Source organism: Mauremys mutica, chromosome 5 (assembly GCF_020497125.1).
Source record: "Mauremys mutica isolate MM-2020 ecotype Southern chromosome 5, ASM2049712v1, whole genome shotgun sequence".
Taxonomy (NCBI): domain Eukaryota; kingdom Metazoa; phylum Chordata; order Testudines; family Geoemydidae; genus Mauremys; species Mauremys mutica.
This window is the reverse complement of record NC_059076.1, coordinates 130,282,013-130,309,643: the sequence shown is the minus strand read 5'-3', so window position 1 is coordinate 130,309,643 and position 27,631 is coordinate 130,282,013. Positions and strand designations below refer to the sequence as shown.

General features: G+C 45.7%; 1 protein-coding gene across 1 annotated transcript; it reads right to left on the bottom strand.

Annotated features, from left to right (window-relative positions):
* RPIA (ribose 5-phosphate isomerase A) lies at positions 1–27,630 on the bottom strand. Its single transcript, XM_045019437.1, has 9 exons — positions 27,400–27,630; positions 20,963–21,023; positions 18,529–18,584; positions 13,763–13,822; positions 12,644–12,708; positions 11,815–11,883; positions 10,943–11,084; positions 8,959–9,058; positions 1–1,138 (listed from the first exon to the last, which is right to left on the bottom strand). The coding sequence occupies exons 1-9, from the start codon at positions 27,595–27,597 to the stop codon at positions 1,041–1,043; spliced, it is 849 nt and encodes a 282-aa protein (XP_044875372.1). The 5' UTR covers positions 27,598–27,630; the 3' UTR covers positions 1–1,040.
* Between the last annotated feature and the right edge of the window lies 1 nt (position 27,631).

Here is a 27,631-nt window from a genome sequence, read left to right as displayed (position 1 = left end):
TGGCATTACAGCTCTTTATTTCAGTGCCCGTAACATACAAAGTGATGACTCACGTTTTTGACACTGTAACATGCAAAGCACCCATAGGTGGAATAGGATACATCAGAAGATTGCCTTGTCCTCTTGCTACATTTGTATCCCGTCCAGGCAGGAAGACTCAATATTCCTTTGCTTTCAGCTCTATCCTCCCATGAATCAACCCAGCTGTGAGGTGTGATAAATTGTCTTCATTCCTAACCGAATGATTTGCTGCTAAGGTACCAGACGTTGAAAGCGTCTCAAATACACTTCTGTAAACTTGATCAAGGTCCCAGTTCTGCTCGTGTTTACAAGGATGTCAATCTGGAGTAACTTCACTGATTGGAATAAATCTTGATGGGAGTTACTGCGGATTGACACTGGTTTAACAGAGCAGCGGTTGGCCCCACGGATGAAATTCACTCCTGTGCAGAAAAAGCCTATGCAACCCTTCTGTCCCGACCCTCCTGCACAGGGGGTAAATTTGACCCATGCAGAATAACTAGGCATTCTGTACAATTAAAAACCATGATGTAAAAAAACCGAACAGGAGAAAATACAGAACCAAAAAGTCCCAGTAAGGCAACAGCAGGTCCCAACTGGATATGCCCTAGTTTTACATGCTGAATCTTTAATTTTTCCTCCCAGCAAACTAAATAAAAACAATACATTGTGATCACCTTTCTCCCCACACCAAGACGCGGTCAGAGCAACCAGCAGGTTCAAGTTCTGTAAGACGAGTCCTTTTTGGTAAATGCTTCTTATAAAACAAAATAAAAATGTTAAAAGCAACTTCTGTTCAAGTGACTATTTTTTTTTAAAAAATGACAAGCATTCCTGAACAATAAAAAATAGAGAATATAGTTTTAAAAAAAGACATTCAGTAGCACGTCAGCGGATCCCGACAGGCCTTCTGCCCCGACCTCTGCGGCTGAGCCAGCCGCTCGTTAAGGCAACGTGTCAGGTTGGCACCATTACGACAGCTGTTTGGAAGGCAGGGAGCATCGTGTGGCTGGACTGTGTCAGAGGGACAGTTTCTCACGGGCGCTGACAGAACCATCTTCCATGCCAAAGTAAACCACGTCGGCCATGTTGATAAAGAGACCTGTCTCCACCACGCCTGGGAATAGAACATTCACACACAGGTTAGGGATCGAACCATCTCTTATCTGCCAGGCTTACCCCGGCTGCTCTAATCCTCTAGAATTAGGGACTGTATTATTATTCACTGTTCAGGCATCCAGGCCAGACGCTCAGAAGGTATTTAGGCACCTAACGCCAATTGATTTCAATGGTACTTAGGCATCTAAATACACTTGAGGACCTGGGCCTCTAAGTCCACTATGGCTTTACAAAATCAGTCTCTGTACTGACAAGCTTATGACATTTATGCTTCCGAACATAAGCCAACCTAGAATTTGATCGGGGGAAGAAAGGGTTAAGAAAAGTTTCCCTATTGGCAGATTATCCCAGAATTCCCCACTACAGGATTTCTTGCACAACCCACTGGAGCAGCAGTACTGGCCACTGTTAGGGAGGGACACTGGACTAGATAGACCAGGGGTTCTCAAATTGGGGGTCACGAGGTTATTACATTGGGGGTCATGAGCTGTCAGCCTCCATCCCAAACCTCGCTTTGCCTCCTGCATTTATAATGGTGTTAAATATATTTAAAAGTGTTTTTAATTTATAAGGGGGGGGTCACACTCAAAGGCTTGCTATGTGAAGGGGGTCACCAGTACAAAAGTTTGAGAGCCCCTGAGATAGACCATTGAGCTGATCTGGAATGATCGTTCTTATGGGTAGGAACAGAACATAGAGTGAAGTGCTTGCTAACACCCTGACTTTACAACCAGCTTGGTGCAAGAGGACATCTGCACCCACGGAGAGCCTCGCTAAAGCCAGTGGGTCTCTGTATTGGTGCAGGAATCCAGCTCTGTGGCCCTCAGAAGGATCGGCGGGCTAAGCAAGTAGCCCCACAGCAGTCAGTAAGCACCATGTCCTGAAGCAAACATTGCACAAACACACATCAAGCTTATACGTAACAGCAGGAGTGAGATACAGAAGGAAAGGGAGCACAAGCGTTGCAGGAGTACTATCAGTGGGAGCTTTGGATTAGAATGCACGTCTTGATGGCTGTTTCTTTTCCTCTTCTACCTTTCGAGCAAGCAGCCTTTTTGCAGCAGGGCATGTTTTACAACAGAAAATAAAGGAATCACTGTCACAACAGAGACAAATGGCACAGGATTTTGACTAGCTGCATGCGAAACCAACAGATCTCTGCTGTGGAACTCTAGACAGAGAGTGACACATGGCAACTTTCACCAGTTTATTTAGATTAGTTTGACTAGCATCGCTGCCTGGGGCTCAAGGCTGATATCAACTGACTGCTGGGAGCCAGTGCAGAAAAATATATTCAGACGCAGTGGAATGGTGAACATCAAGACACTGGGTGTAATCCTATCCCCGCTGGAGTCAATGAGAGTTTTGCCATGGACATCAATGGGCGCAGGATTTCACCCTGTACTTTTAACTGTAATAAAACAATATAGATGATCCATGTACAGCAAGTTACAGGGAGCAGATACAGAGTATAATTCACTTCCAGATGCTGACTGCGCTGACACTGCCCCTGCCACCTGGTGCTTTATCATCCAAAATCCAATCCTGCGAGATTCCCCGGCAGCGGGAACTCAGGGTGCCCTGCACCTTGCAGGTTCAGAACAGAACGATTCCAGTGCCCTGGATGAGAAGGGGAGGCTGGCGGAGCAGGGCAGGGCTTTTCACTAAGGAGGGCGTAAGATCTGCCTATGGCTTAGCTTTAAGGAGGTGGCTCCCCTGTTTTGCCAGGGAGTTCTAGGTGCAGGGGAACACTGGAAGAGGCAAAAAGGTGAGAGTGAGACAAGACTACAAAGGGAAGGGGGGTGGGGAGAGAACAGAAATATAAGGTGGCAGAGTAGTGCAGAGCACTGAAGGAGCAGAAGGGGAGAAGCCAATGGAGGTATTCTAGGAGGCTGGGATGTGGGGGAAGGACACCACACAAAGTCCATGCAGCAGAGGGAGGCTATTTAAGCTGCAGTGGTTTGGGCAGACTGCGGGGGTGGGTCAGATGTCCCAATGTGGAGCTCCTCCACGCAAAGATGGGCTAGGAACCAGATTAGCAAGAAGACAGGCCTTATCACTCGGAGACGAAGGATTAGTCCCTCTGGCTGTGATTCCTGCAAGCCCTAAAGAGGGGCTGGGTTTCATCATCGCTTTCTGCTCCAGGCCTCACAGCAGAAGTAGGTTTCTGCACTAGCAAGTGGCCCCTGATGCTTTCATAATCCAGTGCTAGCCTGGGTCTGACACAATCTATGGAGCGGCAAATGGCCAAACTCACCTGGAATATACAGGAATTGGAAAAGGTTCAGAAAAGGGCAACAAAAATGATTAGGGGTATGGAACAGTTTCCACATGAGGAGAGAGATTGGCATTAAGAAGATTGGCACTTTTCAGTTTGGAAAAGAGATGACTAAGGGAGGATATGATAGAGGTCTATAAAATCATGTGGAGAAAGTAAATAAGGAAGTGTTGTTTACTCCTTCTCATAACACAAGAGCTAGGGGCCACCAAATGAAATTAATAGGCAGCAGGTTTAAAAACAAAATGAAGTATTTCTTCAGACAACACATAGTCAACCTGTGGAACTCTCTGGCAGAGGATGTTGTGCAGGCCAAGACCATAACAGGGTTCAAAAAAGAACTAGATAAATGCACGGTGGTTAAGTCCATCAATGGCTATTAGCCAGGATGGGCAGGAATAGTGTCCCTAGCCTCCGTTTGCCAGAAGCTGGGAATGGGAGACAGGGCATTGACCACTTGATGATTACACCTGTTCTGTTCATTCCCTCTGGGGCACCTGGCATTGGCCACTGGGGGAAGACAGGATACTGGGCTAGATGGACCTTTGGTCTGACCCAGTATAGCCGTTCTTATGCCTCAGAGCCAATTACTTCTGGGGAGGGAGGTCTGGAGTTTTCCCCACAAGGCTGCCACAACAAGGTGAGAGACTCTTGGGAGGTGTGAGATCAAATAATTTATAATGGTTCAGAGCATGAAAAATAAACCGGTGAGTGCCCCCTTTACAGAGACACCCCACCCCCTCCAACAGAACTGCTACTGAGCCCACCAACAGCAACCAAGGATTCTCACCACCATCACCTCTGATGTAGGTATGTCCAAAAGCCCTGAGTCAGCAAAGTACATAAGCACCAGCCTCACTTTTAGCATGACTAAGCTCAGTGACGGCAACAAGTACGCTTAAAGTTAGAGCCATGCTAAGTACCCTGCTGAATCAGGGCTTTAGGGACAAGATCACAATAGAGAAAATTGTGCAGAGTGGTACACTGGGTTTAAATTATATGACCAAGATTAAATTTCCCCATCCTTGATGTCATAAACAGATAGTTAAGGGATAAGGTCTCTTTCACCTGTAAAGGGATAACAAGCTCAGTAACCTGATGAACACTTGACCAGAGGACCAATCAAGGGACAGGATAATTTCAAATCTCTGTGGAGGGAAGTCTTTGTCTGTGTTTCTTTGTTTGGAGTTAATCTCTTTTTGGATTTAAGAGAGGCCAGTCATATCCTTCAAGTTCTCCAAGTTTCCTGAAATAGCCTCTTCTATTCAATATAGTGAGTATTAGTTAAAAAGGCGGATTAGTCTTTTGAGTTGCTTTCTGTATTTGCAATTGTGTGTTTGCTGGAAAAATTCTTTATTTCTGTTTGCTGTTACTGATTATTCTGAGGAGGAGGGAGGGGGAAGTCTCTCCAGGTTTATAAGTCAGACCCTGTGATATTTTTCCATCCTGGTAATACAGAGATAGTGTACTTTTTTCTTTCTTTAATAAAATCTTTTCTTTTTAGAACTTGAGTGATTTCTTCCCTTGTTTGGATTTTCAGGGGAAGGGGAGGGAGAAAAAGTGAATCCCTCTTTGTTTGATTCAAGGAGTTTGAATCAAGGTCTCTCTCCCAAGGACAAGGGGAGGGGGGAAGAAGGAGGGGGGAACTGGATTATTTCCCTCTGTGTTAAGATTCAAGGAGTTTGAATCTGTGTTCCCCAGGGAAAGTTTTGGGGGAACAGGGAGTGTGTCAGACACTTAAAACTTGACTGGTGGCAGCGAGAACCAGATCTAAACTAGGATTTTAGTTTAGAGGAGTCCATGCAGGTCCCCATCTTGTGAACGCTAAAGTTCAAAGTGGGGAATAAACCTATGACACTTGATTTAAAAGGTAAGTTACTGGGCGCAATACAGGAGGAACTAGATGAAATTCTCTGGCCTGTGGCATGCAAGAAATCAGACTAGATGTTTTAACGGTCTCTTCTGGCATTAAATATCTATGGAAAAGTATCAGAAAGAAACCACCCTGGCAACCAGTTGCATTATGCAGCGAAATAGTGAAAGCTGGATGTGTTACAACAGGCCTCCAGACTCCTTTTCCCGAAAGACATTGCTGTGCTCATCCCGACAGCATGAAATGAATGGCGTGTATTTAACAGGTCTCTGAACAGAGTTATGTTCACTTGTAGCACTGAAAGTCAGATGCATTTTTTATGGCTGGAGAAGTGTTAACACTGACACCATGACCAAATACCAGTAAAAATTCCCCTGTAGCACCCTTTTCATCTCCTGCCTCGCATTGTTGTACGCAGCTTTGCTGGGTGCTGTTAAACAGCTGACACACCTTCCTCTAGAGTGGGCTCCATTGAGTGGCCTGTGGTAGTGATCCCGTAATTTGTACACTAGTTTAATTTTGCTTTGGGATGAAAAAGGGTTAAGAAATGCAAGACACCAGGATTTTGTTGCCATTAATGGTTTCAATAGCAAACATCAATTAGGAGCCGAGTAACCTCATACCTCTTCCATAACATCCCATTACATGACCACACACTTCCTGTGTAAGGCCCCAAGGCTGCAATGCACGGCCAGCGGGCAGACTGTTGCACTGGCCCATGCACAACACACTCCAGGAATGGGGACACTGTTTAACTCAGAGAAAACACCCACATGATGAAGAATTATACCCAAGTGTACCTAGTATTTTCTTTTAAGTAAAATATAATCTTTGCGGAGAGGTTTTAATCCGTAAGGGCCGTTTTTTGCAAACCTGATGTTCAGTCGTGCGTACTCCTGCACAGAGATGCCAGCCTTGCTCTGAGACTTTTAGGGATGTTTATGGAAAAGAATCAGGGAAGTTGCTTAGATCATCAGTAAATGCCAAAGGTGTGAAGCCAAATACAGACAGAGGTTTGGGGGTAGCACCTTGACTGCTTGGGCTGCATTTTAGATGCACTTCTGCACATGTGAGAGTAAACAGGATCTCCCCCACCATCCCCTGTCTATGGCCTTGCACCACCCCTGGTTGCACCCTTGATCCAACCCCCAAAGAGGGAGATGGGGCAGACTGGCCCTAGGAAAGCCGCCCTCCTATGCTGCTTAGGGCTCTTAATTACCCGGGCCAGTTCTGGGCCTGAACCTTCTTCCCAAGATGATCTTCCTCTTCTCCCTCCTCTGTCACGTTCCTGTGCTCTTCCTCTGGTGCCTCCTCCTGCCCCTCTGGATTCTCCTCTCCCCCAGACTGCACAGTGATGGTGTGACAGGAGACAAGCCACAGTGATTGTCAGTGGGGCTTGGGGCACTGCTGGATTCACTGCCCAAGCCACAGGCTGTGTTACACTCTAACTGCCCCGGGCGTTGTTCAGCAGGGCCCACCTGGGGCAACTGGAGCACAACACACAGCCTGTGGCTTGGGCAGTGAACCCAGCAGCGCCCCAACCCATTCAAAATGGCTCGCCTATCAGACCCTCACCGCGCAGTCGGTGTATGCACCACAGGGTGGTGGTGAAGAGCACCCCCAGCCGCCGCAGGACTATTCACTGTGCTCGTCGGACCTCAGTGGTGGTGAGTGACCCGTATGCACACGCATACACACACACACACAAAATACGTGTGCACTTGCAAAATTAGTTGATTTAAGCCTGAATTACGAATTTTGTAATTACAAGTAAAATCGGGAAAATTATGGAAAATTCGGGAGGGCTAGCATCTCTGCACAGCACGTTTCCTCCCAAGTATGCCACACATAACGAGCAGGGCTGCAGAATTGAGTTTAAATTACTTGTGTACCATCTCAGACAAATTTTGTTCGGAAGAGATGAATGAAACAATGCTGCCACCTGGTGGATGATCTCATAAATACGGATATAACTTTTTTTTTTTTTTTTTTTAATATAGGCGAGTCTCATCGAACGTAACCCCAGCGTAAGATGAGACTCGCCTGTAAGTGTAATTTAAGTCAGGGTAAAAGCAGTCGAGCTTCTTAGTGGGAGTTGAAATGTACACGTTTTCGGTTTTGTTTTATTTTATTTGACCAACGAAAGGTCACCTGACCAACCCCTTTCTGAGTTATACAACAGTTAAAAAAAAAATTCTCTTCCTAAAATGAAATCACTGCCTGAAGCTCTATGGCTGTGTGTGCACTGCCGATGGGAAGCAGAATTCCCAGCTCACGCGGATGTACATGGGCTAGCTTTGATCAAGTGAGCACACTAAGAGAAGGACTGTGCTGCGGCAGCACAGGCGGTGACTCAGACGAGACGCCCAAGTGTGTACCTATGATCTTAGTCGGGATCGTACCCTGGCCGCTAGCCCATACTGCCACGGCCACAGTACCATGTTTAGCCAACTAGTCGTGTGTATGTCTACCAGAGCTGGCAATCGCACTCCCCCGCTTCTATGCGGACGTACCCTACAAATCACAGCCCGACTTGTGACTTCATGGCCACTGTAAACCTTTATACAAATAAGGGTGAGATTTTCTTCAAAAGCACCTAAAAGTGAGTGGGTCTACATAGATTTTGTATCTGTCTAACTGTGTCTGTTGGGATGAGATTCTTTTACCAATAGTTGTACCAGTACAGCCCCCAGCATGGATACTGTTACACTGGCATAGCTTATTCCCCTTCTGCATGGGAATAGCTATGCTGGTACAAGCACCTTTACACTGGTATAAACTGCTTCCGCCCTAGGGGGATTGGACCACTGGAACTACCCTGGTGAAGTCAGAGCCCTACTGCATGCGTGCAGAAAGGCCCTTGTAGGGGCACAAGTCACGCCAACTCTCAATGGGGCTTCGATGCTTTTGAAAAATCCCATCCCAAGAGTCCATCAACGTTGCGATGAGGAGCTCCTACCTGAAGCAGCACAAAGAGCATTCGAAAAAGATTAGGATCTAGTTCTCCTAATGAAGTTACAGCGCTGTAAAGTCATTGGCATCGATGGACACCAATGTAACTGACATCTCACCACTCAAGATACTCAAGCATTTGCTACCTTTAAGCATGCGAGTAGCACCCTGGTATTTCCATGTTTAAAATTAGGCAAGGGTTTATGTATCTCACTGAATTAGGATCTTAGGACTCATCTGGACTAGAAAGTTTTGCTGTTTTAACTATATTGAGATAGTTAAAGTGACAAAAACCCATCCAGGGTGTACACAGTTTTACACTACGATAAGCACTCTTATGCCATGATAACGTATTCCAATTCAGGAAGCAAAATATACCACCCCTAACCAAGAGAGTTATACCAGTATAACTTCATGGACTCATAGATTCTAAGGCCGGAAGGGACCATTGTGATCATCTCGACTGACCTCCTGCATTACACTGGCCAAAGAACTTCCCCTAAGTAATTCCTAGAACAGATCTTTAAAAAAAAGAAAATAAAAAAGAAAATAAACACCCAATCTTGATTTCTAAATTGTCAGTGATGGAGAGTCCACCACGACCCTTGGTAAATTGTTCCAATGGTTTATTACTCACACTGTTAACAACTGACGCCTTATTTCCAATGTAGACCAGACCTCAGGAACTCAGTAATTTTTTAATCTGAGAGATTACCTGGTATCATTTTTATAGCTGTGTTCACTTCGTTCCACTTGTGGACCTTGTCAAACTTCCAGTCCAATATGAAATTCCCATTGTCTGTCACCACGGGACCCTAGGCAAAAAGATGTGCTGTTAACTACCTTGCAAAAAACTTTTTTTTTTTTTAAAACACTCAGGCACAAAGTTGGCTGCCCTCACAGTTTTCCATTAGAAATAAATGTCTCAAACAGAACATTTAAAATAAAGAAAATTGCTGTTATTCAACTGTGTCACTGCCCCACTCATTGTTTTGCACCAGGTGGGGAGGACGACAACAACAAAAAACACACACACAGCTATACACTTTACATCAAAGTGTGTGGGGCTGTGGACTATGGAAAGCACCTAGACACCTTGGCGAATGTGGGACTAAACGTATGTACTTGTGAGATGAACCTGCTCCCACTGTTGTCAATGGCAAAATTCCTACTGGCTTCAGCAGTGCAAGGATAAAATGCTATTACACGGTGTTTAGTCATATTCTACACAGAGGCTGGAAGACACAGCCCTTAATTAACCAATTTAAGCATGATAAGGGGATGCTTTTCATAGAGTGACCCATTTCGGTACCCTAAAAAGAGTCTGTCCTAGGCCGTTAGAAGAGCTTCAATGCGAACCACCACCACTATTAATAATACTTATACCAAAAGGTACTAATGGTGACCGTCTTTGAGCTAAGGATAATCCCTTCATTAAAGCCAACAGACATGCCCAGTACTTTCTCAGGCTCAACAGAAAGAGCAAACAAGTCCCTTCACGTAGTAAAAACAGCGAGGGGCTGCTGCACTAGACCTCATGACACGTCAGTGCTAACCCTTGTGGAGGGGTTGCCCTGTTTGCAAACATGAGTGCTAGCATATTGGTTTGCCGGAGAAGTGTGATCCTCAGAGGAAGACGAGGAACAGATCTTCCTGGGCACAGAGCTCTTTGGAGCAGCTGACTTGGGCATTCTGAAGGACACCACCTGCTGCTGCGTTCAGGGTAACAGGACTTTATTTACAAGAAATGTCCACAAACAAGATGACTTCAAGAATAGACCTGACTCATCTCAGAATTTCTCATCCTAATGGAAACAAGCCTGCAAGGCACCAAATACTGGTGAACCGATCAGGTAAAATGGGAAACAATACATGATATTAAACACTATATTGCTCTTTTAATCCTCACCCACTAATTCTCACAAAGCACCTGTTAAGTAGGCAAGTATTTTACAGATGAAGAAAGAGAGGACCAAAAAAGATAGGTGATATTCCCAGAGTTGCACAGTTGAGTCAATGGTAGACCCTAGGAGCTTGGCACAGATCAAGACTTAAATTCAGCCGGAACCATCCAGAGCAGAGCTGGTAAATATTTTCAAGCCCACAGGAGCCCTGGGGCACCCACGGAAGGACTGAAACCTCAAGCCTCCCGCCAGGGGGACTAAAGCTCCGACACACACACCCTACCTGTTCTGTAAGTTAGTTCAAGTCTGCTTTTTTGAAGTTCAATGTCCTTATTCTGCTGCTCTCACTCCTTTCTTTCCTTAGAATCTTGAAATCTATCACTTCAAGATCACTTTCATCCAAGTTGCCTGGAACCTTCAGATTCACAACCCATTCCTCCATTAGTCAGAATCAAGTCTAAAATGGCTGTTCCCACTTCCGCCACTTTCTGAAACAAAATCGTGCCCCCAATATATTCCAGAAACGTATGGAGCACACATTGTGTTTTGCTGTCTCAATTGAGACACTGTAAAAGGGCCGGAGTTTCAGAAGGGGATGCTCAGCAAGTAGATGCCCAAAGTCACTAGCCACTTTTGAAAATTTAAGCCAAGGAGTTTTTTTGTTCTTTTATAAATATTCAAAAGCACAAACCATATATTCTCACACATTATCCATCACATTTCTGTTTTGCCACACGCCACGCATACCCATGTGGGGGGGAGAAGCCTTCTTCAGAGACCTTTGATCATACTGACCGCTTTCCGAACAGCCATCCTCAGCTCAGCAACACCACCAAACTTCCTGGTCAGTGCTCTGGTCACCGGGACATAAGCCATTGGGATGACTTCAATGGGGATTCCTTTCTTCCATTGCTCCCCAAGGTTCTTAGAATTTTTTCTACAGGAAATTGGTTTTAAACAGGATTAATAGTAATATTACAGCACCTAAAATATAATAAAATAATAATGATACATTACATAATAATACTTAATACAATAAATAATAATAATACACTCACATATAAAGCCCCAAAGGGCGCAACATCTAAGTCCTTTAGCAGAAAGCCTAGTGCTCCATTCAAATCCTCCTTAAGCCTTTTTTGAGACAGATTCATAGATCTTAAGGCCAGATGGGATCATTTGATCATCTAGCATCACCTGCTGTATAGCACAGGCTACAGGATTTCATCCAATTACCACCCAGACACTTGTGCAGAAAGACTGCAGGCTAATTTTCTATTATCCTACAGATGTAAGCAGAGGGGGAAGTTAGCCCAAGAACAGATGACGATGCCCAGCCAAGCTGGAAAGCTGGCCAGGCAGCTGAGCGTACCCACTCCCAAAGGCATGGGTACAGAAAAATTCTGAAGCGAGCACGTTCTGCAATTTGGGAACTCTGGGGTTTTGCAAATTAAAAAAAAAGTCAAATTCAATTCATGAGGTGTCAGTAGAGCTGGGCTTACTTAGGCCTAGTCCTGCTCCTATTGACATCGAGGGCCAAGCGTTCACTGACAGCGTTGGAAGCAAAATAACGCGCTCACTCAGTGAATGAACTCACATATTTAGCTATGGCTGAATTTGGCCCTCTGTCTCCACCTTGTGGGAATGAAGTGCAGTACATATTTTACCTGTAGTCGGCAACGACGACGAAGCATTTTGCATAGCCTGCAACTATCTTTTCCTGTGTCAAGCACCCTCTGTGAAGAAAATTAAGTAAACACATTAAACGGGCCTTGTCATGCTTGGGTGGACCCAAAGGATGACAGTATCTCTTACGTTCTCCCCACTCGTTCTGGAGGTTGTTTCACCCCCTCCCGCTTCCCGTAAACCTAATGTAAGTTAGTGCTTGTGAAAGGTACCAGACTGATAGCCATCTCCCCAGTGACCATGGCTATCAGCCAAACATACTAACAAGCAGAGTCTCTGCCCAAAGGGGACTTAGCACAGAAACCCAGGATATGAAGACTGCTCTCTTTCAACCTCTACAGATGGTCCAATCAGGCCCAGGGTGAGGCACAGTGATGGACAGGCCAATATTACTATACCTGCTGTGTGGATACCCAGGGTTCTCAGTCTGACACCCTTCAAAGCACTGAATTCACATAGAATCCCAAGAACACAAATCTGCTCCTGACTGATCTGCGTGAAAGGATTAAGAAGTCCCCATGAACTTTAGCCAAGCCCCAAAGCAATCACGGCTTGTATCACTAGATGGCGATGTTGCTCCTACTCCCACCTCCTACTCCCTTTTGGATACTGGATTATAAACTCTTTGGGTCAGAGATTGTCTCTTACTAAGTTTTTAGACAGCGTTACACACAGTGGGGCCCTGATTTCAATTTAGCCCTCTCTATACTATCATAACAGAAACATTTCTAACAACACAAGTAGTTTAATCTATTTGTTTAAGCCTGGCTGCAGCATTGCAGCTGTAAGCAGACACAAGGCACTGCTTACCCGCCACCTTTGATAAGGCTGAGGTCAGAGTCCACTTCGTCAGCTCCGTCAATGGCGACATCGAGCTGTGGGAAAAGAAAACATGGCTTGGAAACCTTGGGAAACAAATGCGCTTGTCATGAAAACTGTCATGAAGCAGGCACCTGCTGTTTGCACAGCTGCACTCAGCCCCACAACTCATGCATCCAGTAAGAGCTGCCCACATCTTACTGCACAGCAAAGTATCCTAATGCCAACAGGAGGTCCGATACTACATGGAGAGTTTAGTCAACACCAAACTGAACCCAAAACACTGTTGGAAGCCATCACTGATTTCTAGATGGCTTCTTGAGTACGCTGAAAACTAGCTCTGGGTAGACTCAAGGCCAGATGGCTCAATACAAGTGTCTCTTGAAAACAATTGCACACAGATACACAGGCACAGATAAACAGCAGGCAGCCAGCAAGTCCAGCTATAACTTATCACACCAGGCAAGCTGCTGATCTGGTCTAGTCTTGTTAGACAGGTAGGGACAGTATGTGAAAGGGAAACTCCCAGAGAAAATGCAGGTCCTGTAGGAAGTGGTGGCGGTGGTGACTCAGTAGCTAGCACTGTTCACTCCAGATCAGTGCTGAACTGACATGCAGCATGGGGCAGGAAGGCTGGGCTGCTAAAGGTGCCACCGAACCTTTACCCAGGGAGTGGTTGTTAGCCCCTGAGTCCTGGCAAAATTCCAACATGCAATGTCTGGCCCTTCTAGGTTACTTCATTTTGTGTTTGTTCAGGATTAGGGAGTGGATTTAGTGCTCATGAAACCGAGTCAAACAAATCTGACAGAACAAGCTTCCTGCAGCTCAGGTGCTGGATCTCCACTCTAACCTGCACATCTTTCAGTCCATCCCTGGCTCTCTCCTGAGCACAGACCCTCAAGTCGGTTTGTGATGCTGCACTGTGAGCAAACTGGGACTAAAACACAGCAGGCTCATTTCCACCTGTGCCCTAGCTCACAATCCAAACCCGGGTCCCGAGAGCCGAAAGGGGAGGGCGTTATCTCAACACACCAGCCACATCCTTTCTGCAGAAGAAGTTATCGACGCTCCACAGATACAGAAGCGATTTCATTTCTACAGTTCCCTTACCTCCGGGTGCCTGTCCAGGTCACTTAGGCTTAGACCATTCTGGAGGATCAACTGACGTGCCTACACAATGAAAACAACACAAACATTTTGCTGACAATTAAAAGAGTCTCTAAAATGTGCACAAACAGCTCAAACTCCTTTTGTTGGTGTCCCAGCTCCAAAGTCTAACCAAAGAGATGGCTTGGGCTCTCCAGTCTCAGTTTCCAAAGGCATCTTGTCCTGCAGCAGGAGCAGGAGAACCAAGTAACATGGAGAAGTCTCCTTTGCTAGTTAGAGACTGGCATTCTGTAACAATGGGTATTAAAGCTGCTTTGAATTACAGTGAGCGGGCTGTATGTTAGGATTCCTGGTTCCTCCTCCTGCAGGGCACCATTAGTTCCCATTGACTTCAGCGGGAGTTACTTAAATCCTACAAGATCGGGAAAACACTAGGCTCCTGGGTTCTACATTTGTCTCTTCCACAAACTAAGCCACTGTGTGACCTTGGATGAGTTGCCTTCTCTGTGCTTCAGTTCGCACCCCTCTGTGCAATGGGAATAGTAATATTCACCCCACAGAAGTTCAGGGAGATTTAACAGTTGGAAAATGCTTTTTGTTGCTACATAGAAAATCATTTTTCTTTTAAAAGCGAAATTGGGGAGGGTGGGAAACCAACTTCCCTGACAAAGACTGGGGGACGTCTCCTGGATTCTGTCATGCTCTGTCATGAGTCTAAGCCCCCCTAACGAAGAGTGACTTTCTGTCCCCTGTACTGGCTACACTATATAGAGGTTTAGGAGTCTGCTGCCATCCCTTTAATTCAAGCAGGAGAGGTTTCTGCTTATAGACCCAAAGGTATCAGGTTCAATCCCCATCCAGGGAAATGTTATAGCAAGTTGCATTACCTGAGCTAAATTCATCCCCAATATAACTTCGGTCAAGTCAAAAGCTCCTGGCACACTTTTGAGTATTGTATAAAACAATGGCAACCCCGGGGATATATCAGCCCCCCTGCAGTTTGAACTACTGCTGACATGTCCTACTATTTAATTTTTGTTCTTTTGTACCAAGGCTAAGACACTTCTTTAAAGAGTTTCCTGATTTTACTCTCTGTTTACTCAAATCTTTAATATTACAGTGAGGTTTTCCTTTAAACCTTCCAGGCCATATCCTGAGGAAGCAAAAGAGGCAGCGGAGTTTCACTTAAAGTCAATGGAGCTACATCATGTGAGGACCCAGATCTCTGTATTTGCCATGCATGCAGGTCTCAGGAAACGACAGCATTTGGGAGTTATTCGCTCCAGTGGGATGGGGAGGCTGGGTTCACAGAGTCATAACCAAGTGCACAGTTCTCGTGACCAAGAGATAAAGCAGCAGTAACGATATGGCTCCTGCACATACGTCAAGGATTGGAATGAGACTTTCCTTATAGGTACACGAAGGTTTCCTAAGCGTAGCAAGACAGACACAGAACTGCCCAGCACTTGGAATCTCACTGACACGCAGCCTGCTTCGGCTCTACAACTGCTTTAATTAGGCGGAACCCAGAGCTCTCCTCGGTATTAGATGGAGACCTACAGTTTGTTGCCAAGAAACAGCCCAGTTGCTAGGTTATAACCCCCTAGGAGGCTACCCAGATGATCAGTACACGCACAACTCAAAAGGAAAGGGACACAGATACACAGGGCCGGTTCCCAATCTTATACACACAGGTTTGGCTCCACTCATTTTGATGGATTTACACCAGTGTTGGGGTGGGTGGGTTTGATTCAGGCCCACTGACACTGATTCTCCTCTGCCTTACACCTCATGCAGTTATGTACACATGGGGGAAGTGGAAGTAAGATGCTGCCACACTGATCTGGTGGTGTTTAGTGCTTACGTTGCATAAGGAGCCAGGCAAAATCTGTCCCCATGTCTCCAGGTGTCAGACTCCCAAAATGAACAGGCTCCTCAGTATGCACCTAGTTACAAACCTAGTGTCCAGGAACCTGTCCAACATTTTTTATTGTTAATTTTATTGTGTAAAACAAACTCCATTGGGGTGAATGGTCATGATCATTTCATAACATATCTGAATTTAACTACACACATGGGGCCAAATTGGCTCCTATAACAATTCTCCTGGAGTCAATGGATACACACCAGGCATGAATCCCATCCTGCAGGGTTTTATCCTGGCATTTACCCTTATAACTCTCAAAAGCAAACTCTTCATTTTGAAGGTACAGGGTAGGGGAAACAGGAGTCAGCTTCTCCGTCCCTACTTCTCTATGCTAGATAACTCCTGTACTAACCCCTTAGCCATCCATAGCCAGGAAGCAGAAAGGAGAGTTTTGTATAACTTGTACAACATTTAAAGTAGTGCCTAGAGTCCCCCAACTGAATTTGGGGCCCCATTACATTAGGCACTGTACATACACACAGAAAGAGACACTCCTTGCCCTGAAAAGCTTTCAGTCAAAAGAGACAACACAGACAAAGTGTGGGAGGGGAAACTGAGGCACAATGTGGTGAAGTGACTTGCTCAAGGTCACACAATCGATCAGTAGCAGAGCTGGGAATAGAACCCAGGTCTCCTGACTCCCAGTCCAGGGCTCTATTGGCTACACCTCCTTAACATATGCATATAAGCATCTGGGTAACAGTGAAAATGAAAAGCCTATGGTAAAAGACAAGTGAATTGAACTTAGAATATTGTGCCAAGTGGAAGGACTACATTAGTGTAATTAGTTTTCACCTAAGACTGTAAAAAAATTATCTTGTCTCAGTGCAACCCACATGGTGAGGCCAGCTAAGAATTGCAGCACACCCATGCATGCCGTACTGTCCTCTTCCCATTTTCTCCAGGCAGTCATATGACACAGCATGCTTTCTCCCATGAGCAGGGTCTGCACTAGATTCAGCTACAACTGTTCAACACGGTTCCTGTGAGTAAGCAGACAGCAATAAGAAAAAGTTCCATCACCGATACTGGAACGAACACAGAGAACTACAGCATGTGTGTCTCCCACAATTCAGAAAGATCTTGCTCCTCAGCAACGAAAGGCCAATTTTCCCAGCTGTAATGTTCCACCTAAAACCACAGTGCAGCCTCTTACAGCCACGCTTCACGCCGGTAGACTGAAGAAGGCTGTACACATTCATTTTCAATTAATTTCACTGTGAAGAACTAATATGGTTGAGGTCAAAAGAAATTTACCCGTGTTTCTAGTTAGATCATATACAGGTGGGAGAAGCGTCAATGTTACCATTTTAGGGAAATCAAAGAGACAATATCAATTAATAAAGTCACTTCCCTCTGAATTTTTTTTCAAATACATTGTTGCATATAACACCCTAGATCACTCCAAATGAAAGATTACAGACGATACATTTTTCTTTTTCTTTTTTAAAATAATTACTTTGTGCTTTTGGCAGTATTTTGTGCAGAGTTTATATTTCACTCTTTCAATGAACATTATTATTATTAATTATTTGTGTTACAGTAGCATGATTGTGTCCCCACTCTTGCTAGGCGCTGAATGTGACACATCTTGCAATGATGATGAGTATTGGTAAATTCCAAGCTTTCAATAGAGACCTCACATTTTATGGATAAATACTCTGAAAAGACTGTATTACGTATAATGAGTTTATCAGATCTGAGACAGGAGTTTCTCATAACAAACAGTGAACCCTTTGCTAGTTGGCACCAATGGGTCTCTGTGTCACAATGAACACACACATAGCAAGAGAGTGTCCCTACCCCAAAGAGCTTGTGATGAAGACAAGACAGACAGAGGGTGGGAAGGAAAACAGAGGCAACAAGAGGTGCAGTATCTCGCGCAAGGTCTCAGAGCAGGTCAGTGGCAGAACCAGGAATAGAACTTGAGTCTCCTGATTTCCAGTCCAGTGACCTATCCACTGGGCCACACTGCCTCTGCTCATGGTCTGTTGCCCTTCCTGTCTCATGAACTTGCCTGATCTCACCACTCTCATGCCATGTTCTAAAGGGGAAGGGGAAGCACATTGTGGAAGAACATACCTGTGTATTCCCATTTCGTTATTAAGGAGAGGGAGGCACAGAGCAATGAACATGATTTGCCTAAAGTCACACAGGAACTCCATGGCAGAGTCAGGAACAGAACCTAGTTCTCCTGACACTCAGTCCCAGTGCTTCCACAAGACCTTTCTTCCTCTCTCCGAAAACATTTCTCAGCTCTACAGCTAAGCTGGTATAAAGCATGTTCCCATAAAAGGTTGCACAGCAAGGGACAGATTAAGCTGATTTATTTTCAGGAGCTCCATGTGCAAGCCAGCTACGTGTACTTCCAAATCCTCTTGTGCATGTGATCCCACCCATGCAGCTCAAATTTTACCGCTTCCAGAGCCTGATGCAAAGCCCAGCTAATTTAGGGGGGGTCTTTCCAATGGGTTTTGGATCAAGCCCCTAATTCAACACAATTCATAGCTTTTCTCTACAGCCGGAGCCATGGAGCAAGCTGTATGGTAACTCAGACATCACGCACGTTGTCTGAAACTCAACACCATAAGCTTCTCACAAGGTGCATGGGTTTGTTGTGAATCTCAACTCAGGGCAATGACTATCCACCACTCCATCTGAAGTCCTGGCCATGAATCTGTGCTGTAAGCTAGCAAAGTTCTCCTTTAACTAACTGGGGCTTTGGGCAGATTTACAGTACCAGCTAATTCAGAAACTGCCCTAGTGTTTCCATAGACTGATAGAATGTAACCCCAAGTGTCTTAACCATAAGAAAGGGCCCCGGAGGGGAGAATATTTTTACCTGAAAAGATGTTGGGATGCAGACAACATTCAGATTCTCCTGTTTAACTCTCTCAGCTGTAGGAAGAAGCAGAAGCATTAGTTTGCTCGGCGAACAATAGAGCTAGAGAAAAGTGAAACAAGTTTAACTTTAAGAAACTTTAGTTCAAATAGCCTCTTCGAAACATTCCAGTTACTTGGGCTTACCTGTATTTGCAAAGAAGAGTCAGGCACAAACTACAAACAAGTGTCATCCTGTGCTGGATAAACTGTAGCTTCTGGTGACAATCATGTTTAAACAACTTCTCTGGGTCAGCCTATGATGAAAAGGCTAATGACCCATCTCATATCGGAGCAGTAGAGCAAGCAAGAATTGTGCCCAGTCAGTAAAGAATAATTCATCACCTAGGGAATTAAATCCTATATTATACACATTTTACTGCACTCCTTGTAAACAAGAGAGCTTTAGGTGAATAATAGCAGCTGTCTGAAAGATTTTGCTGCCTCAGGGCCTCATATCATGTATAATAAAATGCATTTAAATATATGGTAGGGGAATGATTAATGGAGCAAAATCCAGTATTTCCATTAAAAGAATTAAATGTTTCCTTCCTGAAAGGATGAACATCTATTATTAAGATAACAGATGGTATTATGGACATATTAAGATAATTCCCTAATAATTTTTTTCGCAAAACGCTGATTCAAATTTAGGCAAATCCAACAGCCTGACTGCGTGAACATGGGTAAGTGCTATCTAATGGCAACAGGAGATGCAGGCAAACTCCTCACCTGTTCTGATCATTCAGAAAGCCCTGCTTTAGGCACCTCACTGCTCAAACATAAGGCCAATGCCACAGTGCTTTATAAATGTATTCATGGCTCAAAGATTTGGTTAAAAGCAGAGCAGCTCTGATATTGAGCCACAAAACCCAGAAGCAGAGCATCCAATTCCTAAAATACCTCACAAGTATTAAAAACTAACACAAACTCCACCCTGGAACCAACAAGATGCAAACAATGTACACAAGTGAGCATCTCCTCAAACTTAACGGTGACTTTTGCTCTCTCCCATCTTCTATTATCAGCTGTGCTGTTAGGTCTCGATCCTGCAAACAGCACTTGCTCACATGCATAATCCCACTGAAGTTCCAGTCAATAGATAGTGCCACCAATAGTAGTGCAAGTTGCCAAGGAGTATTCAGAGTCCTGATGGGTGGAACAGTCCAAACTCTCATTTGGAACAGAGGGGACCTTATGCTGCTGAGCTAACAAACAAAAACACAAACAGCTTGTCCAGAAGTCCCAGTTCCCCATAGTGGGCTGTTCTGTTTCATATGGGAGGCCAATAAGAGACAGTTGATTGTCCACATTTTGTTGCCAAGACGAACTGCATTCTAGAATTAAGCGTGTTGCAGGTCCCTCCCTTCAAGAACAAGGGGCAGACCCAAGCTGACTGACTCAAAAAGGTTCTACGGTGACTGATGAGCATATCTGACCTAAGGTTAAAAATGAGCCCTGGCCTCCTGCCCTTTGTTAACCCATTGAACGTTGCCTGTACCACACGCTGCACCTTGGGGAGACGCAGCTGTATAATTAGACTGGTGCCCACTTGCTAAAGTGTTACCTGGGGTTCTTTCAACCCAAAGCTCTTGTGCTCCGTGCGAGGAGGTGTCAGGAAATAAATCAGGGGAGACACGGCCATCCGACCGATAGATGGCTGGCACAAACAAGGACAACACCACAAGAGTGCTTTCACCCCTGATTTATTTCCTGACACCACCTCGCACAGAGTGAAAGTTACCAAGAGCTTTGGGTTGCAAGAACCCTGGGTAACAAAAGGGTCGCATTACTCTAATAGTTCGCCTATACACGGCACATTATGGGACAAACCCTGCCCTGACTTTCACCCAGTACGATCAATGGAGTTGCAGGACATATGAATTACAGCAGGATTTAATGCCACATCTTCAAAGCACCACTGAAACATTAGCCTTCCCGACATCTGAGAGATGAGGGAGTAACGTTACTCCGATTTTACAAATGAGTCAACTGCTGAAGAACGGGCCAGTCCCTTAACCTAAGCCACACTGTGGGTCAGTGGGAGACCTGGAATTAGACCTTTAGCTCCAACCTGAGCACAATACAGGAGACTGATTTGTCTGGCAACAGCAGCGCAGAGCTCAAGTCTAATAAAAGCTACAGACCAACAAACTCATTCATGCTTGGTGACGGCCTTTACAATGAAACTGAGGCACAAGGACTGGGTTTACTCTCTGCCTCAGATCAGATGTGCTGACCGATCAACACACCCACGGTTTTTAACTGCAAGTCAGCTGTTTATCCAGCAGGTAGGGAGGCATTACATTTCCCTTCTCCAGACCAGCGTTCCAAATTAGCTGGGGCTGCTGGAGCAGAGGATTTTCCTTCAGATGGAACCAACATTATTACCATACCTAGTCGATGGACAACAGGGACAATTGTAGAGCCGCTTCCAATTCCAAGGACTTGGTTATTCTGCAAACCAGAAAAAGAGAGAAGAATGTTTTCATAGCACATTACGGAAGGCTCCAGTACAGGGAGACCACACGTCCCATTGTGGCTCAGACCGTCCCCCTTTTAAGCTCTGTCCCAGATGTCCCGATTTTTTTGTCAAAACGAGGCATTTTTCCCATTTGCTCTTGCGGCAGGTCTTGGGTGACAAACTCGCAAGAGCAAATGGAACAAATGCGTTTTAGCAAAAAGATTGGGCCAGCGGCAATGCCAGGCGGCTCGAGGGGGGCTCAGGCCAGCGGCGACTCCAAGCAGCTCGAGCCAGCCCCACATGACGGTGTCCCGTTTTAAGTTGAGGGAAATATGGTCACCCTGCTTCAAAAGAATATCTTCTTTGCTTCTGCTATCAGAGTCTGCACAACTCCTGCAGAAGGACCCCCTTGCTCAGTTATTCAACTGATACACAAAGTGATTAAACTGATACACAAAGTCGCCTTTGCTTACTTCAGACAGGGAAAGAAAACTACCGCTCTACAGTGGGCAGGGAGACCAGCTTGTCTCTATGGTACAGCATGACCAGGAATTCTAAGTGGCATACCAGATACTCTGTATATTTATCTAGGGTCTAATTTTAAAAGGCACTGAATACACACAGCTCCCATTGGTTTGGATGGAGTTGTGGGGACTTTGCACTTCTGAAACCCAGGCCCATAATGTCTAGGAAAACTAGAAGGCCTGTCCCATTCAGAGCATACAGGAGCCTGACTAATCCTGCAAAGAAGTAGGGAAAGGTCAGCTCCAAAGACATGGTAGCCCTTTGGATGAAGGGATATAATAGTGTAGATCACAGAGGGGTTAAGGATGCCTGGGAAACACTTCCCACCAGCATAAAGGCTCACTCATAAAATGTTTCATTTTAACCCTGGGTTTTTGATGCAGCACCTTCCTTTAAACTAGCATCTCTGTTTGCAAAGCCTGGTTCTGGAGTAGAGCAGTTCTTGGCCTCCTGTAAACATCCAGCAGATGTGCCTCTTCTCCCCCACCCACACCAGAGAAAACTAACTAACAGCGCAGCTTCTCTGTCTGCCTAATACTCTGCAGGACAGTTGCAGCCTTCAGAGGTTGCCACAGCAGGGGAGGAAGTTGAAATAACCATTTGATGTTGTGTTTCAAGGAAACCACACAGTGAAATACTGTTGCTGGGAACAATATCGCTTGTAAACAGTACTGCTGCCCAAAGCAAGGAAGGCAAGAGCATATACCCTGAAGCAGAGTAGCAGGCCACCCCATCCCTCACATCCAGAAGTCGGATCCTGTCTGTTCTGTAGATACATGGTGTAACAGAGTCCAAGTCCTCCTCCACAATAGCCCCGTGATGCATTTAAAGCAGGATTTTAGTCTTTCAGCATAGATGAGTTTTAACTGCATAGCCCTGGGTTTTCCAGGACAGTAGCCTGGTTCAGGACCATTCAGTCTCATCTACACATTTCTGTATTATACGATTAGACACACTGGAAGGTGGTGGAGTGGATGGGTACTACCATGTTGCAATGGCATTCTCTGCACTGTGGATCCACTTCTTATATTTACCTATCACCTGGGCATCTAAGTGTTGATGGGACCTAACTGCCTCCCATGCATACTTCTGTGCTGTTCATATAGGAGCAACTTCCTCAGCCAGCATACAAAGCTTCAGTTCACTTGCGGAACTGTGCTAATGCCAGAAAAAGAATCATAAAATGTTAGCTCAAGATTTTACTACAGTAGACCCTAAGAGTTACAAACGCCTCGGGAATGGAAGTTGTTCGTAACTCTGAAATATTCATAACTCTGAACAAAATGTCAAGTATCAGAGGGGTAGCCGTGTTAGTCTGGATCTGTAAAAGCAGCAAAGAGTCTTGTGGCACCTTATAGACTAACAGACGTTTGAGAGCATGAGCTTTCGTGGGTGAATACCCACTTCATCGGATGCATGCTCATGCTGCAAAGGGAGTCATAGCAGACAATTACATCTGTATGTTCCCAGTGGTGCCAGCGATGCCATAAAAATGAAAGAGACTCAGTCTCCTAAGTTCTGCTCTACTCCTGCTGGGGGGTGGGTCGTGTGAGGCCAACACAGAACGAAGTTGCAATCCTCCCAGGGAAGATCAAGGTCAAGAACAGGAGAGGGAGACGACAGACAGGGACTTCCAGCCCACCTACAACAATCTAGGTAAGACAAGACATGCATGGTCTTCTCTAGACTAGGGCTATGTCTTCACTGCCCCCCAAAAAAGGTGTGCTTTGAAAGCAGGATAACTAATGTGCATTAGCTACATTGCTGTAAAAGCCCAGTGGAGCCAAGGCACTTGTAGTTTTTACCACAACGTAGGTAGGTGAGGTGAACAACGGGTAAGGGTACGGTATAGTGTTAATAGTGAAGACAGAGCATAGTCAAGATAAGACTTAAGAAAGGAAAAACATGTTGGTCCTAGGACATGAGAGAGAGACGAGATAGGTGCAGAAATATCTTTTACTGGACCAACTTATCTTGGTGAAAGGGGTAAATTTCAAGCTTTACAGAGCACTTCTTCAGTCTGGAGAAAGTAATCAGAGTGTCTCAGCTAAACGTAAGATAGGATAGATCATTAAGCATCAGGGCTCACACACGCTGAATTAGACCACTTAAATGCAGTGGGCAACTGAGGGTTAGCCGACAGTAGGGTGTTTTGGCAGGGTCTGGTGCTACTTTGAGTTGGTGTGTCTTGGTCTGTGGGGAAACTTGCTTCTGATGATGTGCTTGGTGAGAGTGAGGAGTTGTTTGAGGGCCAGAAGAGGGGGTTCATGAAAGATTTATTTCCGAGGGTGGTCCCCATCAAACATGGTTTGTAAATGTTTGATGAGATCCCATGTGGATTCCGGTGGTAGGTGACAACTAGAGAGCATGGTCAGCAGCGTTTTTTTTCCTGTACTGAAGCAGGTTCTCTTGGGGTATTTGGGTGGCCACTTCCATGATGCAATCTTCTTCTCTGGTGGAGTTTCCTTGTTTAGAAAAGGCAGTCTTAAGTGTGTTTAGATGTAAATCCGGGACTTCCTCTTCAGAGCAAATTCTGCAGTATCTGAGTGCTTGGCTGCAGATACCAGTTTTTTCTGGTGTGTCTGGGATGGCTGATGCATCTGTGTGGGTAATGGGGTGATTGTGGATTTTTTGTATATACACCTCTACCCCACTATAACGCGACCCGATATAACACAGGTTCGCGTATAGCGCGGTAGCTGCGGGGCTCGGGTGGCGCTTTAAAGGGTCTGGGGCCCTGGCTGCTGCGGGGAGCCTCGGGCCCTTTAAATCCCGCTGGAGCCCTGCCACCGCTACTCCGGGGCTGTGGCAGCGGGCCTCATTGGCGATTTAAAGGGCCCGGGATCCCCGCAGCAGCTGGAGCTCTTTAAATCACCGCCAGAGCCCTGCCACCGCTACCTTGGGGCTGCGGCAGCGAGGCTCACTGGTGATTTAAAGGGCCTGTGGCTCCAGCTGCTGCAGAGAGCTCCTGGCCCTTTAAATCACCCCTGGAGCCTTGCCACCCCTACTCCGGGGCTGTGGCAGCAGGGCTCCACTAGTGATTTAAAGGGTCTCGGGCTCCCCAAATCACCGCCGGAGCCCTGCTGCCCCCACTCCGATATAATGGGGTTTCAGCTATAACGCGGTAGGGATTTTTGGCTCCCCACAACCGCGTTATAAGGGGGCAGAGGTGTAGTCATTTGCAGGGTTCCACTTTTTAAGTGAATCGTCATGTCCTTGAATTTGATCTTGGTGTGGGAGCCTCTAGAGAGAGAGTCAGATGGACAGGTGCTGGTTGTTGAAGTTGTGGTGAAAAGCTATGAAGAAGTTTAGGTCATCCGTCCAGCCAATTAAAATGATTAAGGGCATGGAACAATTTCCATATAAGGAGAGGATAAAAAGACTGGGTCTACTGGGGGTGGGGACAGCAGATTAATATAAGTCTATAAAATCATGAATGATATGGAGAAAGTGAATAAAGAAATGTTATTTACCCCTTCACATAATGCAACAAAAAGAGGTCACCCAGTGAAATTAATAGACAGTCGGTTTAAAACAAACATAAGGATGTACTTCTCACACACACAGAACCTGTAGAACTTGTTGCCAGAGATGCTGTGAAGGCCAAAAGTATAACTGAGTTCAAAACAAATTAGATAATTTCATGGAGGATAGGTTCATCAGTGGCTACTAGCCAAGATGGTCACACATGCAACCCCATGCTCTGGGTATCCCTAAATCTCTGCTGCCAGAAGCTGGGACTGGACAACAGGAGATGGATCACTTGATAATTGCCTTGTTCTGTTAATTCTTTCTGAAGCACAAGACACCCATCACTGTCAAAAGACACGGGCTAAATGGACCATAATCCTGACTCAGTATGACCCTTCTTATGTTCTTAAATGTGAAGCTGTGGAGGGTAAGGATGAAATGGATGAGTTTAGTGTCATGTATAGAGCATTTTGGGCGGATTTCCAGGTGCTGCACTCATCTTGTAGGTATCAAGGCAGGCAGCGATGCCATCATGGTGAGGGATGTTGGTGTACAGGAAGGTGATATCCATGGTGACAAGTGTGGTGTTCTGGAGAGATTGTTACGGTTGTGGTGTTCTGAAGGAAGTCAGTAGTGTCTCGGAGGAAGATGGCCCTTTATGCTGCAGCTACGCCATTGCAGGGTAGATACTTCCTACTAGTTAATCTATTTCTCCGAGAGGCAATAACTAGGTTGATGGAAGAATTATTCTGTCAGCCTGGCCATGTCTGCATCAGGGATTAGGTCAACCTAACCATGGCACTCAGGACATGAAATTTTTCACAGCCCTGAATGAAGCAGGTATGTCCATCTAATTTTTAAGCATAGACCATGTCCCAGTTATGGATCAGGACTCTTTTGTACATGTGCTGTACAAACGCTAAACAAAAATATGATCACCACCACAAAGAGCTGACAAATCTAAGGCCCTGATCCTGCAAAACACACATGCTTGATTTTATTAGCATGAGTAGTAATCAAAGCTAAGCATGTGCATGTTGGCAGGATCAGGGCGTATGACTAAGTTCTGCAGGGCAAGGACCATCTTTCACTAGGTGTACGTTCAGTGGTTAGCACAACTGGGCTCCTGTCTCAGTCGGGGGCCTCTAGGCACTACTGTAATACGAATAAATAATAATAGGAATGAGGAAGTGTGTTGCTTAGTGTTGGGAGACTAATTAACAGTGACAACTACACTGGCAGCTGCAATGCCCAAAAATACAACTTAAAATGCTCCCCTTAAAATGCTGAGCTCTCCGCTTCTGATGTGAAAAGATCAGTGAAAGGGAGAACCCATGCAATGGCTCCTACCAGTTTATTTACTACTGTTAACAAAAGACTTAAGAAGCAACTCCTACAAAATTAGACAAGGCCACAACCTGTCTTAACTTGCAAGCCAAGTCAGACCATGCATTTTAACCAGCTACAGGGGAAGCCAGAAAAGCCTTGAGAGCTTTCCTGGTCACAGAACAAATAAACTATTCACATTCTTAACTGTATTCTTTTTCCACTTTAAAAGGACAATGCTTAAGTGTTTTATTTTACCAGAATAAAGAGCACGCTCAGTACACGGAAGTCTCAACTCCATAACAGCATAGACCGTCACTCCGCAGTTCTGATTTGCTGGAGGATTTTGTTTTCAAACTGACTGAGGCTCAACATGTTCCAGACAGGCCTGTACCAAAAACAGATCTAAAGAAGGTGCTGTTCCTATGTGATCTTCAACAGGTCACTTAGGGAAATTGAGGCGGAGCAGCTATCTGTAGAATGTGGATAATACTTTACTAATTCACAGAATTGTTGGTCCTGTAACAGACAACTTTTCCATTATTTGCTTGGTATAACTGTCCCCCAGAAAAGGCACAAAACTGAAAGGGTTTTTTGTTGTATGCAGTGTAGCCGCAGTCATGTGGGTCCCAGGATATTAGATAGGGGTTTTGTTAATACCCTTGAAAAGCAATCTAAAAAGAAGGAAAAAACGAACAACGAGGCTTGGCAACCGTGCAGGCACATGTGCAGCAGGCACATGGCCAGAGCTGGGTAAAACTATGCCATCCCCCCCACAAGCTGCAAGGGCAGACCCCCCCGTAGCAAAATCCCCATACTCTTTGCCCACATGCATGTGTTAAAACGCATAGTTATTTGCACGTTCACTTTGACAGGCATGTATGCAAAGCATTTTGCTCGGGGCTGGGGGGGGGTCACTTTTACCCCTCCCGGGGGGGGGGGAGATCTGGTGCAGCCCTCCCAGATGAATGGAAGCTGCTGCAAACTCCGGGGCCCGCCCTTGGCGGCGGCGGGGATGGGGGGTGTCTTTGGAGGGTCTCCGCTCACCTTCGCGTGGTTATCCACGGCTGCCCAGGCGGCCGCTCTCTTCGCCTCCTCGGACATGTCGCTGCGGCGGCTGCTGAGCTGCCTGCGCGGCGGCAGCGGCACGTGCGGCAGGGCCCAGCTCGCCCCACCTCCCGCCCTCGCTCCGCCCGGGGGCAGCGCACCCAGCAGCGCCCTGGCCAGCAGCCTCCCGCGCCGCATTCCGAACCCCGCCCCCCCAGGCTGCCCCACGCGC